This window comes from Xenopus laevis, chromosome 6S, assembly GCF_017654675.1.
Source record: "Xenopus laevis strain J_2021 chromosome 6S, Xenopus_laevis_v10.1, whole genome shotgun sequence".
In the NCBI taxonomy this organism is placed as follows: domain Eukaryota; kingdom Metazoa; phylum Chordata; class Amphibia; order Anura; family Pipidae; genus Xenopus; species Xenopus laevis.
The window spans coordinates 2,109,274-2,124,087 of record NC_054382.1 but is presented as its reverse complement, the minus strand read 5'-3'; the positions used below and the strand labels follow the sequence as shown (position 1 = coordinate 2,124,087).

Here is a 14,814-nt window from a genome sequence, read left to right as displayed (position 1 = left end):
GAGTGCACAGCCTGGGAAAGGAGGCAGCAGCAAGTGGGACAGATGGGCGGGACTAGGAGGGTTTTTACAGAAATATTCACTAAATCAGCCAGAAACACAAATTTTTTTTTAAGCACAATTCTTCTGTATTTATGATTATACTGCACTGGCACATTCATCTTTCACACCAAAACTCCATGCATGCCGGGAAGATCACTGAATAATGTCCATGCCATGTAAGATCATTAGACTGAAAGCATCCCCTGCTCTTGCATAAGCACAATACCAGTAGCAATGAGGGTTTTTGGTCTTTCCTCCCTTTCATGCTTGGAGCCCTCACTCTCCCTGTTTAAATGCTTGTGAAGGAAATCCAAGATGGCCGTCCGTTCCACCGTGGAAAGAGCAAGGTTCAAGTGGGAGATGCTTCTGTGACAAAGAAGTGCTGCTCAGTCACCAGTGGGTTCACATAGGAGAGAATCCTGAGGGTTTTGTCCACCACTGACGTAATAAACGTTTCTAATTCAAGTGACCAAGTGCAGGTGCTTCCCTGTCCCCCCATCATGCCGTCGCTTGTATAGGGATCAGTGAGTATGAGTGTGTATAGTAGAACTATAACAATGTGAATGAGCCCTACTGACACTAATTGTAAGAGCAAAAATAAGTGCAAGCTCCTCCCATGTGCCCTTAATGGAAAGTTCAGCTTTAAAGGAGAATTCAACCCTAAACTTAAAAAAAAAACCCCTACCCTACATAGACCCTCCTCCCCCCCAACCTAAGTGTTAGCCCGGGCAAATGCCCCTAATGTTTTACTTACCCCTCAGTGCAGATACAGGAATCGGAGTTCACGGGCGCCATCTTCAGCTGCTTCGGTAATCAATTGGTTTCGGCAATTTTTGTGAGTTTTGGTGCATGTGCAGTGGTCTCTAAACAGAAAATTGCTTCAACAGCGCATGCGCCGATCCGCCGGTCTTGCTCCGAAGAGAAGAAGATGGCGCCCGTGAACTCCGATGCCTGAATCTGCACCAAGGGGTAAGTAAAACGTTAGGGGCATTTGCCCGGGGTAACAATAAAAAGCGAAATAACTGAAAAACCACAAATAAAACATGGAAACCAATTGCAAATTGACTCAGAAGCCCAGTATCATAGGAGCGTATGCAGAGGAATTCAGATGAATAAATTGCGCTTGGTCTGACTGTGAGTACAGTTAGTAACTAGATGTGATGTAAGCCGCCATGTCTGTAATAATGTCTGATCACTGTTGTGCAGCGGAGGAAGGGATTCATATATGAGACAATTGGTAAGTACATAAGCCCTCCTTATATATATATATATATATATGCCCCCTACACTATGGCTGGGACTCATGCTCAGGCTTAACTTTAAATGGGAGATTGATCACCTTCCTGTAATTCAGAACCTTTGGCAAAATGGGTTGTAGAGTAACAGATCCTACACCTGTAGAGTCAGACACATCTGAATGTTCCACTGATGACTGGTGGAGACACGGGAGTTGGGGTACACATACATACTGTACATACATACAAATACATACTGTACATACACACATAAATACATACACACAAATACATACTGTACACACACACATACATATATACATACATGACAAAGTTAGAGGAGATGTGAAGTCCTCAAGAGCGATTTTTAAAAAACTAGGTGTAAAGTTGAGGGCGAGGACTTCCAAGGTCATTTTCTCAGAGATATTCCCTGTGCCACTGGCAATGCTAAGGGTCAGGTCACATGAGCAGTTTCGGGGAGATTAGTCGCCCCAGCGTGAGTGCCTTCCCCTATTTTTTTAGCTGGCTGAAGGAAGGTCAGGGAGATTAGTCGCCCCGAAGATGAGATGTCGCTGGCGTGACTAATCTCCCCAAATCTGCTCGTGTGGCCTGACCCTTAGGAGACAGCGGGAGCGTAGGGAGATTAATGTGGGGCTGAGAGGAGGGTTTTGGGTTTTTGGAGAACTGGGCTGATTTCTCAGTCGGCTACAGGCTCTTTGCTAGAGATGGGGGCACCTCAATGATGATGGGGCAGCTGTTTTTTTGGAAGAGAAGTTGGTTAGAGGGTTGGAGGAGATTTTAAACTAGGCGTGGGGGAAGGGTTCAGTAAAAGATTCAGTGGAAGACAGGTTAGATGAAATATTGGGGGAAAAAGAAGGGAAAATGGGGGAGGAGATTTGGCTGGGGATACTGTTAGGGATAGGGCGGAGCACATGTCATATGTTCAATATGGGACCAGTATTAAAGGGGACCCGTCACCCAAAAAAAAAATTCCAAATCCTATTTTATCACATTAGTCAAGCAAAATGAACTTTAATTACACTATATAAATGATTTGAATCTTGTTTCCTTCAGTCTGGGAATTCATAATTATAACAAGCAGACAGGAGCCATTTTGTGGACACTGTTATTAAGACAAGCCTTGTATCATCTCAGAATCTTGTTTGTGCACCAGAATGAGGGATCTGATGTCCATCCCCATGTCCTGGCTACACAATTAAATGGTGAAGAGAACGGGGGGAATGTGGGGAGAGCAGTGACATGTAGGAAGTGCTGAATGGAAAGTGAAAGTAATTGCCTAAGGCATAGAGGAGGGGCAGACAATATTTGATTGACAGCTGAGATTTTTAAATGAGCTTACAACAGCTATGAATGCTTTAATAAAAAATAGAAATTCGATTTCATGTTTAATTTGAAAAGGACTTTTATTATACAGATTTTTGTGTCTGGATGACAGGTCCACTTTAAATGAATGTTTACAAATGCAACGAGTCTAACTGGTAAAATGGGAGAGCTGTGTGATTGGCTGAATGAGTCACATGACTGGGCAGTTAATATCAGTGGCTATACTTTGTTTCAGAGGGGCAATAAAAAAGGAGGAGGGGTATGTCTGTTTGTTAGGCAGGATTTAAATCTAATATAAAGGAGGAGGTGATGTGAGAAAATGAGGGGGCAGAAGTCTTATGGGTGGAGTTCTTCACTAATTGTAATGAGTCCAGCAAATTAATTGTAGGAGTCGCTATAGACCCCCTAATGTAAGTGACGAGGAGGAGGTGAAGCTCCTGATGCAAATAGAAAATCTTAGCTATGAGGAAAGACTGGCCAAATTGGGGATGTTCACTCTGGAGAAGAGGCGCTTAAGGGGTGATATGATAACTATGTATAAATATATAAGGGGATCATATAATAATCTCTCTAATGATTTATTTACCAGTAGGTCTTTCCAGCTGACACAAGGTCACCCATTCCGATTAGAAGAAAAGAGGTTCCGCCTAAATATTGGGAAGGGGTTTGTTACAGTGAGAGCTGTGAAGATGTGGAATTGTCTCCCTGAATCTGGGGTACAGGCTGATACATTAGATAGGTATAAGGAAGGGTCGGATGCGTTATTCACCAGTAGCTCCTCCCAGCAGACAGGAGGGAGCCAATGAGATTAGAGGAGGGAAAGGGGTGTTACAGGGAGAGCTGGGAAGTGAATCAGGGGTACAGGCTGATACATTAGATAGGTACAAGGAAGGGTCGGATGCTTTATTCACCAGTAGCTCCTCCCAGCAGACAGGAGGGAGCCAATGAGATTAGAGGAGGGAAAGGGGTGTTACAGGGAGAGCTGGGAAGTGAATCAGTGGTACAGGCTGATACATTAGATAGGTACAAGGAAGGGTCGGATGCTTTATTCACCAGTAGCTCCTCCCAGCAGACAGGAGGGAGCCAATGAGATTAGAGGAGGGAAAGGGGTGTTACAGGGAGAGCTGGGAAGTGAATCAGTGGTACAGGCTGATACATTAGATAGGTACAAGGAAGGGTCGGATGCTTTATTCACCAGTAGCTCCTCCCAGCAGACAGGAGGGAGCCATTGAGATTAGAGGAGGGAAAGGGGTGTTACAGGGAGAGCTGGGAAGTGAATCAGGGGTACAGGTTGATACATTAGATAGGTACAAGGAAGGGTCGGATGCTTTATTCACCAGTAGCTCCTCCCAGCAGACAGGAGGGAGCCAATGAGATTAGAGGAGGGAAAGGGGTGTTACAGGGAGAGCTGGGAAGTGAATCAGGGGTACAGGCTGATACATTAGATAGGTACAAGGAAGGGTCGGATGCTTTATTCACCAGTAGCTCCTCCCAGCAGACAGGAGGGAGCCATTGAGATTAGAGGAGGGAAAGGGGTGTTACAGGGAGAGCTGGGAAGTGAATCAGGGGTACAGGTTGATACATTAGATAGGTACAAGGAAGGGTCGGATGCTTTATTCACCAGTAGCTCCTCCCAGCAGACAGGAGGGAGCCAATGAGATTAGAGGAGGGAAAGGGGTGTTACAGGGAGAGCTGGGAAGTGAATCAGGGGTACAGGCTGATACATTAGATAGGTACAAGGAAGGGTCGGATGCTTTATTCACCAGAAGCTCCTCCCAGCAGAAAGGAGGGAGCCAATGAGATTAGAGGAGGGAAAGGGGTGTTACAGGGAGAGCTGGGAAGTGAATCAGTGGTACAGGCTGATACATTAGATAGGTACAAGGAAGGGTCGGATGCTTTATTCACCAGTAGCTCCTCCCAGCAGACAGGAGGGAGCCAATGAGATTAGAGGAGGGAAAGGGGTGTTACAGGGAGAGCTGGGAAGTGAATCAGGGGTACAGGCTGATACATTAGATAGGTACAAGGAAGGGTCGGATGCTTTATTCACCAGTAGCTCCTCCCAGCAGACAGGAGGGAGCCAATGAGATTAGAGGAGGGAAAGGGGTGTTACAGGGAGAGCTGGGAAGTGAATCAGGGGTACAGGCTGATACATTAGATAGGTACAAGGAAGGGTCGGATGCTTTATTCACCAGTAGCTCCTCCCAGCAGACAGGAGGGAGCCAATGAGATTAGAGGAGGGAAAGGGGTGTTACAGGGAGAGCTGGGAAGTGAATCAGTGGTACAGACTGATACATTAAATAGGTACAAGGAAGGGTCGGATGCTTTATTCACCAGTAGCTCCTCCCAGCAGACAGGAGGGAGCCAATGAGATTAGAGGAGGGAAAGGGGTGTTACAGGGAGAGCTAGGAAGTGAATCAGGGGTACAGGCTGATACATTAGATAGGTATAAGGAAGGGTCGGATGCTTTATTCACCAGTAGTTCCTCCCAGCAGACAGGAGGGAGCCAATGAGATTAGAGGAGGGAAAGGGGTGTTACAGGGAGAGCTGGGAAGTGAATCAGGGGTACAGGCTGATACATTAGATAGGTACAAGGAAGGGTCGGATGCTTTATTCACCAGTAGCTCCTCCCAGCAGACAGGAGGGAGCCAATGAGATTAGAGGAGGAAAGGGGTGTTACAGGGAGAGCTGGGAAGTGAATCAGGGGTACAGGCTGATAAATTAGATAGGTACAAGGAAGGGTCGGATGCTTATTCACCAGTAGCTCCTCCCAGCAGACAGGAGGGAGCCAATGAGATTAGAGGTGGGAAAGGGGTGTTACAGGGAGAGCTGGGAAGTGAATCAGGGGTACAGGCTGATACATTAGATAGGTACAAGGAAGGGTCGGATGCTTTATTCACCAGTAGCTCCTCCCAGCAGACAGGAGGGAGCAATGAGATTAGAGGTGGGGAAAGGGGTGTTACAGGGAGAGCTGGGAAGTGAATCAGGGGTACAGGCTGATACATTAGATAGGTACAAGGAAGGGTCGGATGCTTTATTCACCAGTAGCTCCTCCCAGCAGACAGGAGGGAGCCAATGAGATTAGAGGAGGGAAAGGGGTGTTACAGGGAGAGCTGGGAAGTGAATCAGGGGTACAGGCTGATACATTAGATAGGTACAAGGAAGGTCGGATGCTTTATTCACCAGTAGCTCCTCCCAGCAGACAGGAGGGAGCCAATGAGATTAGAGGAGGGAAAGGGGTGTTACAGGGAGAGCTGGGAAGTGAATCAGGGGTACAGGCTGATACATTAGATAGGTATAAGAAGGGGTTGGATGGTGTTTAGCAAGTGAGGGAATACAGGGATATGGGAGAGAGCTCATAGTACAAGTTGATCCAGGGACTGGTCCCATTTTGGAGTCAGGAAGGAATTTTTCCCCCTCTGAGGCAAATTGAAGAGACTTCAGATGGGTTTTTCGCCTTCCTCTGGATGAACTGGCAGTTAGGCAGGTTATATATAGACTTAATGTTGAAATGGATGGACGTGTGTCTTTTTTCATCCTGATTTACTATGTTACTATGTTTCTGCACCTACAAATAATTGGCCAATGGTTGAATAAAGCTTTTTCTAGAACATAAAGTGAATTAGGAGGGGGGGTGTTAATCAAGTCAAGTGGATTTTATTGTCATTTCAGCCACATACAGTAAATACAGTACATACAATAAATAGTAGAAACTAAATGACCCCCCGTACAGGGTCACACTGGGCAAAGTGGACATTTCAGTTCATTATGAAAATATTCAGTTCAGTCCTTGGGAGTTGAGATACTGACGGCTTGTGGAAATAGACTGTGTCTCATTGTGGAAGTCATTGCTGGAATACTTGGTATCTTTTATGCAGCTGAACAAAACGCTTCCCATAGACCCTCTGTAGAAGATAGGGGGATGTCACATGATTTGCTGATAAATTAAAGTCAGTAGCAAAGTGTTTCATTAGGCTGCTGATACTTTGTCCACTGGGGGGCGATGTCTCATGAGAGTCAGTTCAAACAAGGAATTCCCATAAATAATCAGCTCCCCAGTAGCAAAATGTTGCTTTTTTCCTCCCCCTGCAAATAAAATAAATTGGGGGCCACAGTTTCATTGTCACTAACCCCCCCCCCCCAGATGTGGGAGCAGCAAGAAGGAGGGGGTGCAGGCTGATTCTGGGCACCCCCAGTCCTACTGCTCCTCCCACAGTTGCACCAACGCCCCTCCCCCATAATAACTGTCACCCAGTGAAAGTGTCAGTCTCCCAACTCCCGGCACAGACGTGAGACTCACAAGAGGGGGAGGAAGGACAATCTGTTTAATTCCCTGTTCTACTGCCCAGTGTATCTGTATTTATATCTCAATGTCCTTCTCTCAAAGACAAACAAGACACTGTGTCTTTAAAACAAGGTCTTTGTCTTTTTTAATCTGTTTTTTGCCGTCACAGGCACAGAATTCACTGTGGCCTCACAATCCCATGATGCTCTCTGTCTTGTCTTTATTCTATATCTGAGAATTCACAGCAACCCAGCCACCGTGCCCACCAATAAAATGGCCACACGTCTTTCTAACAGACACCACTGTGCAACCAAAGCAGCTTTTTCATTGGTCCTGAGCTCCTGGGAGCAACTCAACCTCTTACATCATCTACAGGGGACGGAAGTACCTCCCCTAGGGGCGGTCTGAAAGTTATCAACACTATTACCCCGATCTGAGACAGAACAACATAGAGATCTGAGAATGTGAGGAATTGTCCCCTGCTGCTCCCTGTAACTCCCTTCTACTGTGTCCCTGACATTCCCATCCCCTGTACTCACATCTCCAGCCTCATCTACTGGGTAAGTCATTTTCCCTCCTCCTCCTCCTCCTCCTCCTCCTCCTGTACTGTCTGTGGGACTGGGGCTTAATCCTGCTGCAGGGACTGATAGAGAGGGGAGACTGGGGGTTAATCCTGCTGCAGGGACTGATAGAGAGGGGAGACTGGGGCTTAATCCTGCTGCAGGGACTGATAGAGAGGGGAGACTGGGGGTTAATCCTGCTGCAGGGACTGATAGAGAGGGGAGACTGGGGCTTAATCCTGCTGCAGGGACTGATAGAGAGGGGAGACTGGGGGTTAATCCTGCTGCAGGGACTGATAGAGAGGGGAGACTGGGGGTTAATCCTGCTGCAGGGACTGATAGAGAGGGGAGACTGGGGGTTAATCCTGCTGCAGGGACTGATAGAGAGGGGAGACTGGGGGTTAATCCTGCTGCAGGGACTGATAGAGAGGGGAGACTGGGGGTTAATCCTGTTGCAGGGACTGATAGAGAGGGGAGACTGGGGGTTAATCCTGCTGCAGGGACTGATAGAGAGGGGAGACTGGGGGTTAATCCTGCTGCAGGGACTGATAGAGAGGGGAGACTGGGGCTTAATCCTGCTGCAGGGACTGATAGAGAGGGGAGACTGGGGGTTAATCCTGCTGCAGGGACTGATAGAGAGGGGAGACTGGGGCTTAATCCTGCTGCAGGGACTGATAGAGAGGGGAGACTGGGGGTTAATCCTGCTGCAGGGACTGATAGAGAGGGGAGACTGGGGGTTAATCCTGCTGCAGGGACTGATAGAGAGGGGAGACTGGGGGTTAATCCTGCTGCAGGGACTGATAGAGAGGGGAGACTGGGGGTTAAGCCTACCAAAGAGGCTGATTAGTTACATGAACACCAAGGCACATACTTCCCCATGCATTACAAAAAGTGATGAATTTTGGAAATCTCATGATATGACAGTTTCAGGTTCTCCAGAGATGGAAACAAGGAGGTTAGAGGGGAAATGGGAGAATGAAGAGCCGGACACTGAGGATCCTCTGGACACAATCAAGAAAGATTCTGATTCTGGGGACGGTGAGTTATTTGAATTCAGTGGGTACAGCTGAGACTCATTAGGTGCAGATGAATGAGCAGCTTCTGCTTCTATAGAAAGATTTGCACAAATCCCCTTCCTTACTCCCAGCTTTACTCACCCCTGTCTCTTCCTTACTCCCAGCTTTACTCGCCCCTGTCTCTTCCTTACTCCCAGCTTTACTCGCCCCTGTCTCTTCCTTACTCCCAGCTTTACTCGCCCCTGTCTCTTCCTTACTCCCAGCTTTACTCACCCCTGTCTCTTCCTTACTCCCAGCTTTACTCGCCCCTGTCTCTTCCTTACTCCCAGCTTTACTCACCCCTGTCTCTTCCTTACTCCCAGCTTTACTCGCCCCTGTCTCTTCCTTACTCCCAGCTTTACTCACCCCTGTATCTTCCTTACTGGCAGATTCCCCTGAAGAAGAACTGGAAATATTACAGATAAAGATAAAAGAAGAGGAACCTGAGTCTGAAGAGGATCTGACCCCTGTGGAAAGTTTGGCAGTTGAGGGTAAATAATTCTGTATCAGTTTGTAGGTATTTGAGCCTCCAATTTCTTGGAGAGAGAAAGAAAGAAGGATTAGGGAAAATTGTGTAAAAGAAAAAGGGTCAAATTCGTGGCACAGGAAAAGGATCAATTCCAGCCACACAGTGTGGGAATATTATTTTTCCATTCGGGCATTTTTTTAATTAAAACGTTTAACTGACGTAGCAATAATGAATAATATATGGCGCTAGGCTGACCTGATAGGGAACTGAAGCCTGTCTTTGTCTTTGTGATTGGCTGTCCCCCTCCCTCTGTGCTTCTGGCAGGGACCATTAGGACACGCCCACAACTCATTTGAAACACAGACAGGGACAGTATCAGATCTATAGGGAGCTCCAATAAAGGAGCCAGATTTAAAGATAATGTTAGTAAGTGTCCCATCATGCACCTGGAATATCGTTCTCATTTGACTTCTAACCCTCTGCCTTTTCCGTTATTAGCCAGCCGTTTGTCTGATGAGAGCAGAACATGGAGAGACTTGCCGAGGTCACAAGAGGAGGAACATGGTGATCCGTTGGAAAGATTAAAGGAGTGGTCGAAGGCGAGTGAAGTGATTCTTGGGCTGGCGGAAGACAGAGAAGAGACTAATGCAGAGTCTGGAATAAGAGCTGAGAATGGCTCGGCAAGTGCTAAAGGATCCGGCTTTATCTGCAGCAAATGTGGCAAATGCTTCTGCGCCAGTATTGATCTTCTCACTCACCTTTGTGCTTCTCACAACTACCAGAAGACTCACACAGGGGAGAAACCTTTCTCATGCCCAGAATGTGGCAAATGCTTCTCTCAAAAGACCCACCTCCAAAGGCATCAGAAAACTCACACCGGCGAAAAGCCCTTCACGTGCCCAGAATGCGGGAAGAACTTTACCCAGAAGATCACGCTTGTCAAACACCAGGCCATTCACACAGGGGAGAAACCCTTCATGTGCACGGAATGCGGGAAATACTTCTCTCAGAAGAGCCACCTCAGTAGTCACCAAAAAATTCACACAGGGGAAAAATGTTTTTCATGTGTGATTTGTGGGAAAAGCTTCTCTCATAAGTGCAGCCTGATGAACCATCAGATGATCCACACCGGGGAGAAACCATACACCTGCACAGAGTGCGGGAAAAGCTTCTCTCGCAAGCACTATCTTCACATCCACAAACAAACTCACACAGGAGATAAACCTTACAAATGTACGGACTGTGGGAAGAGTTTTTCTCAGAAAAGCCACATTTACAGCCACCGGAAAATCCACTCAGGGGTGAAACCATACATCTGCACTACATGCGGGAAAAGCTTTTTCCACAAGATCAGCCTTATGAGTCACCAGATGATTCACACCGGAGAGAAACCATTCACCTGTATCGAATGTGGGAAAAGCTTTTCTGAAAAGAGTAAACTCCTCAAACACTGGAGAGTTCACACGGGAGAGAAACCGTTCACGTGCACCATATGTGGGAGAAGCTTTTCTCTCAAGGTTCATCTTCAGACCCATCAAGTCATCCACACAGGAGAGAAGCCATTCGCCTGCTCCGAATGCGGGAAGCGATTTGCACGAAAGAGCAATCTTCAAGGGCATCAGAAAACTCACACGGGGGATAAACCTTTCTCTTGCACAGAATGCGGGCGGCGGTTCACGGAAAAGAACAAACTTCTGAGGCACTGGCAAATTCACTCGGGTGAGAGATCTTTCGTATGTTCCACGTGTGGGAAAGGCTTTTCCATCAGAGCTGATCTTCGCAACCATCAGATGGTTCACACGGGGGAGAAACCTTTCACTTGCACGGAATGCGGGAAGAGCTTCTCACGGAAGAGCATCCTTCAGGGCCATCAGAAAACCCACACCGGGGAGAAACCCTTCACCTGTACAGAATGCGGCAAATGCTTCTCTGCCAGCGGGATACTTGTCCGGCATCAGAGAGTTCACACGGGAGAGAGACCTTTTATCTGCACAGAATGTGGCGGATGCTTCTCTCAAAAGAGTATCCTTCTGAGACACCAAAAAACTCACGCAAAATAACTATGTGAGTAAACATGTCTGCAACATAAAGGGCAAAGCGAGACCAACTGCACAGAGACGGTGTAGCCGTCCTGACATCACACACATGCCCTTATGAGCCAATCAGAAATAGGCACCCACTTTGGTATTGGGATATTTACATACAAATAATGTGCTGCTGAGAGAATGTCAGTTACACTAGAGAATTCAGACTGACAGTTTGTGGGGGCTTTGCTTTGCCGTGGAGAAGGTCTGGAGAGAGATTACACAAGAATTATCCTCCATTCTTCCATCCTTTCATATTTATTTCACTTTAGGTTTTAAGTCAGCCAAAATCGAATTCCACGATTGGCCTATCCGGTGATTTCTGACTCTTGATGAGCATTACAATACTAAGTCCCAATTTAAAGGGGACAGATCCGATTGTGCTTCTGGGCAAGGACTGTTGCAATACACCCTCCAGTCACTTGTAACAGACACATAAGCTAAACAGCACTTTAACGACCAGACTTTATTCAGGCCCTATATATTATTAACCTTTGCCTACATGGGGACATTGTTAGATGAGCATTATCTATCTATCCAGATCTCTTTCAATGAGGTTGATGTTCTTCTGCTTAGGAAAGATGTGAGAAAGGTTTCTAATTTTATTCCTAAGCAGAAGAACATCAGCCTCTTTCTTTCTCCTGACAACTTCCTTGACTACTTGCTGGTCAGACTGGTGGGAAACTGACCAGCAGGTGGCGCTGTTGGAACAAAATTCATTCATATTAACAGTACATGTATTCCTTAAAGGAGAAGTCAACCTGTACGGGGAAAAAACCCTCCCCCTCCCCTGTGTAGGACCCCTCCCTCCTCCCCCCGGCCTACCTGCCCCCCCCCCCCGGGCAAATGCCCCTAACTTGTTACTCACCCCTCCTTCCAGGTCCTCTGCTGCGAAGTTCACGGGCGCCATCTTCTCCCGTGCGGTCTTCTTCCTACTTTGAGCGGTGTTTTTTGGTGCATGCACAGTTGGAGGCATTTGCCGGTCCGGAGCTACTGCGCCGAAAGTCACAAAGTTTCCGAAGAATATAACGGAAACTTCGTGACTTTCGGGCGAATGCGCAGTAGCTCCGTACCGGCAAATGCCTCCAATACAGTGCTACGCAATATGTTGGCGCTACATAAATACATGTTAATAATAATAAATAATAACAATAACTGCGCAATCGCCAAAAAACGCCGGTCAAAGCAGGAAGAAGAGCGCACGGGAGAAGATGGTGCCCGTGAACTTCTCAGCAGAGGACCTGGAAGGAGGGGTAAGTAACAAGTTAGGGGCATTTGCTCAGGGAACATGTAGGATGGGAGAGGAGGGATGTTTTTTTCCCCGTACAGGTTGACTTCTCTTTTAATATCTTGGAATTAAAAATAAATAAATAATGAATGTACATAACAAAAGTGCTTAGAATACACCCCTCATCAATGTTACATTCACTTATTTTGAAGGTTCACTTATCCTTTAAGACTGAGCAGGTCCAAGCCCAGGCTGAAACTGGGAAAGATACCATTGTAGACAAGAACTGGAGAGAAAGATGGCGGCTTCACTTACACTGGGGATGTCACTAGTCTCCATCATGTCAAGGAGCCCATACGTAGCCCACGTTATCCGAATTTCATATGAGATGATCTGGAGAGAAGATTCCTTCAGCCGACAAACACATTTTCTATTCGATAAAAAGCCTTTTTGTATTTTGCTAATTATAAATAAAAGTAATAGGTCAGTTTGTGTATGAAGAGATTTTGTTTATTTGGGAGCTGAGAAGAAATGGGGATCACGGGGGCACGTCCATCACTCGTTTGTAACAGACACAGGTCAGAGAGGATCTACGGGGGGCTCCAATAAAGTGGTTATTATTAAAGGTAAAAATTCTGTCCAACTATAGGGAGACCCTCGGCTAAGACCAGACAAAAGCTACAAATGGCACACGTTCCTCTGCTCCCCAGCTTGTTACTTGTTTCTCTTCACATAAACTATATAGATATTTACTTCCATCCTTTGCTGGTCACTTTTATAGGGTATTACCTTTGTTACCCCACTCCCTCGTAACCTCTGGTGAGGCAAAAGTTGCCTGTGATAATTAGCCTTAATGAACTCTCCTGGGTCTAATCTGTCCCCAGTCACACAGCTCCCCCCGATGGACTTGTGGGCTTTCTCCTCTATTGGTTATTCCTTAAAGGACCAGTAACATCAAAAAATCCGTTACAATACAACGAAAAAAAAACATCATTACAAATTAAAATTTAAAATAGCAAATCCTTTATTAAGATATAACTTACAGAAACGCCACTTCCTGTCTTCTACAGAAACGGCGAAAGGGCGACCATCCATCCTGTTGTGCTTGATTGCTCTTCCCTGGCTCTTCACTGACAGCGTGTCGATCTCCTCCAGCTCTTCAGAAGGCCACAGCGGTGTTATTATGCCTGTCCCCACTGTAACATAGCAGACCGCCAGCATACAAGGGTAACCCAGAACCCCCTGCCCCTGCATTATTTTAATCCTCCTGGCACCGAGAGGATTCCTTCTGCCTGCTGCTGTGGGGAGACGCGCAATCAATGTATGGGTTATTAAAGGGGGCTGCATCTCTGCAGAACCTGCCTTCGGAAGTTGAACCAGCTGGCCGGCATGTTTGTGAACAGCAGGGCCCTGCCCAATGTTGTCCGGCTCTCTCCGCACATCCCCAAGGCAAACTGCTGCCTTCACAATGGCTCCAATCACCTAGCAGCACCAAGACTCCCACCGCTCGTTTCCCGATTCCTCCAGAGCGAAGGTTATACAATCCTCAGCCTTTTGCCCCGCTCAAGCTTCCTTATTGTGTGCAAGGCTCTCCTTTTGGTGCCGGAATTACTCTGGTTTTGTTACTGATGTAACCGCTCTGGAGGAATCCGGAAACGAGAGGCGGGAGCTGCAGAGTCTCGGCACAGGGAACTAGGCTGCTAGGTGATTGCCAGCAGTTCGCTGAGGCAGCAGTTCACCTTGGGGATGTGCGGAGAGAGCCGGACAACATTGGGCAGGGCCCTGCTGTTCACAAACATGCCGGCCAGCTGGTTCACCTTCCGAAGGCAGGTTCTGCAGAGACGCAGCTCCCTTTAATAACCCATACATTGATTGCGCATCTCCACAGCAGCAGGCAGAAGGAATCCTCTCGGTGCCAGGAGGGTTAAAATAATGCAGGGGCAGGGGGTTCTGGGTTACCCTTGTATGCTGGCGGTCTGCTATGTTACAGTGGGGACAGGCATAATAACACCGCTGCGGCCTTCTGAAGAGCTGGAGGAGATCGACACGCTGTCAGTGAAGAGCCAGGGAAGAGCAATCAAGCACAGCAGCATGGATGGTCGCCCTTTCTGTAGAAGACAGGAAGTGGAGTTTCTGTAGAAGACAGGAAGTGGAGTTTCTGTAGAAGACAGGAAGTGGAGTTTCTGTAAGTTATATCTTAATAAAGGATTTGCTATTTTAAATTTTAATTGGTCTTGATGTTTTTTTTGTGTTGTATTGTAACGAATTTTTTTGTAAAACTTTTTGATGTTACTGGTCCTTTAAATATCACCTGTACACTGATGACATCCAGATATATTTAGACACCCCTCACTAACTGCTGATGTTCAGACCCAGATCTCTGCCTAGTACTAGTAGTATCTTCTCCTGGATAAACCAACTCACCCTCAAGCTCAACTTGGCCAAAACTGAGCTCATGTTCTAAAAGGAACAGGGGAAATCCCGGGCTTTCACTGTGCTATCCTGGTGCTATCCCTAG

At 46.9% G+C, this 14,814-nt stretch overlaps 1 protein-coding gene across 1 annotated transcript in view; it reads left to right on the top strand.

The window, feature by feature from the left end:
- Window positions 1–14,814, top strand: part of LOC108719648 — a 77,915-nt gene that overhangs the window by 41,200 nt on the left and 21,901 nt on the right. Inside the window, exons 2-4 of the mRNA XM_041568285.1 lie at window positions 8,391–8,498; window positions 8,905–9,006; window positions 9,483–11,042. Coding sequence (XP_041424219.1) covers window positions 8,391–8,498; window positions 8,905–9,006; window positions 9,483–11,042 — 1,770 coding nt within the window. The remainder of the gene's footprint in view (window positions 1–8,390; window positions 8,499–8,904; window positions 9,007–9,482; window positions 11,043–14,814) is intronic.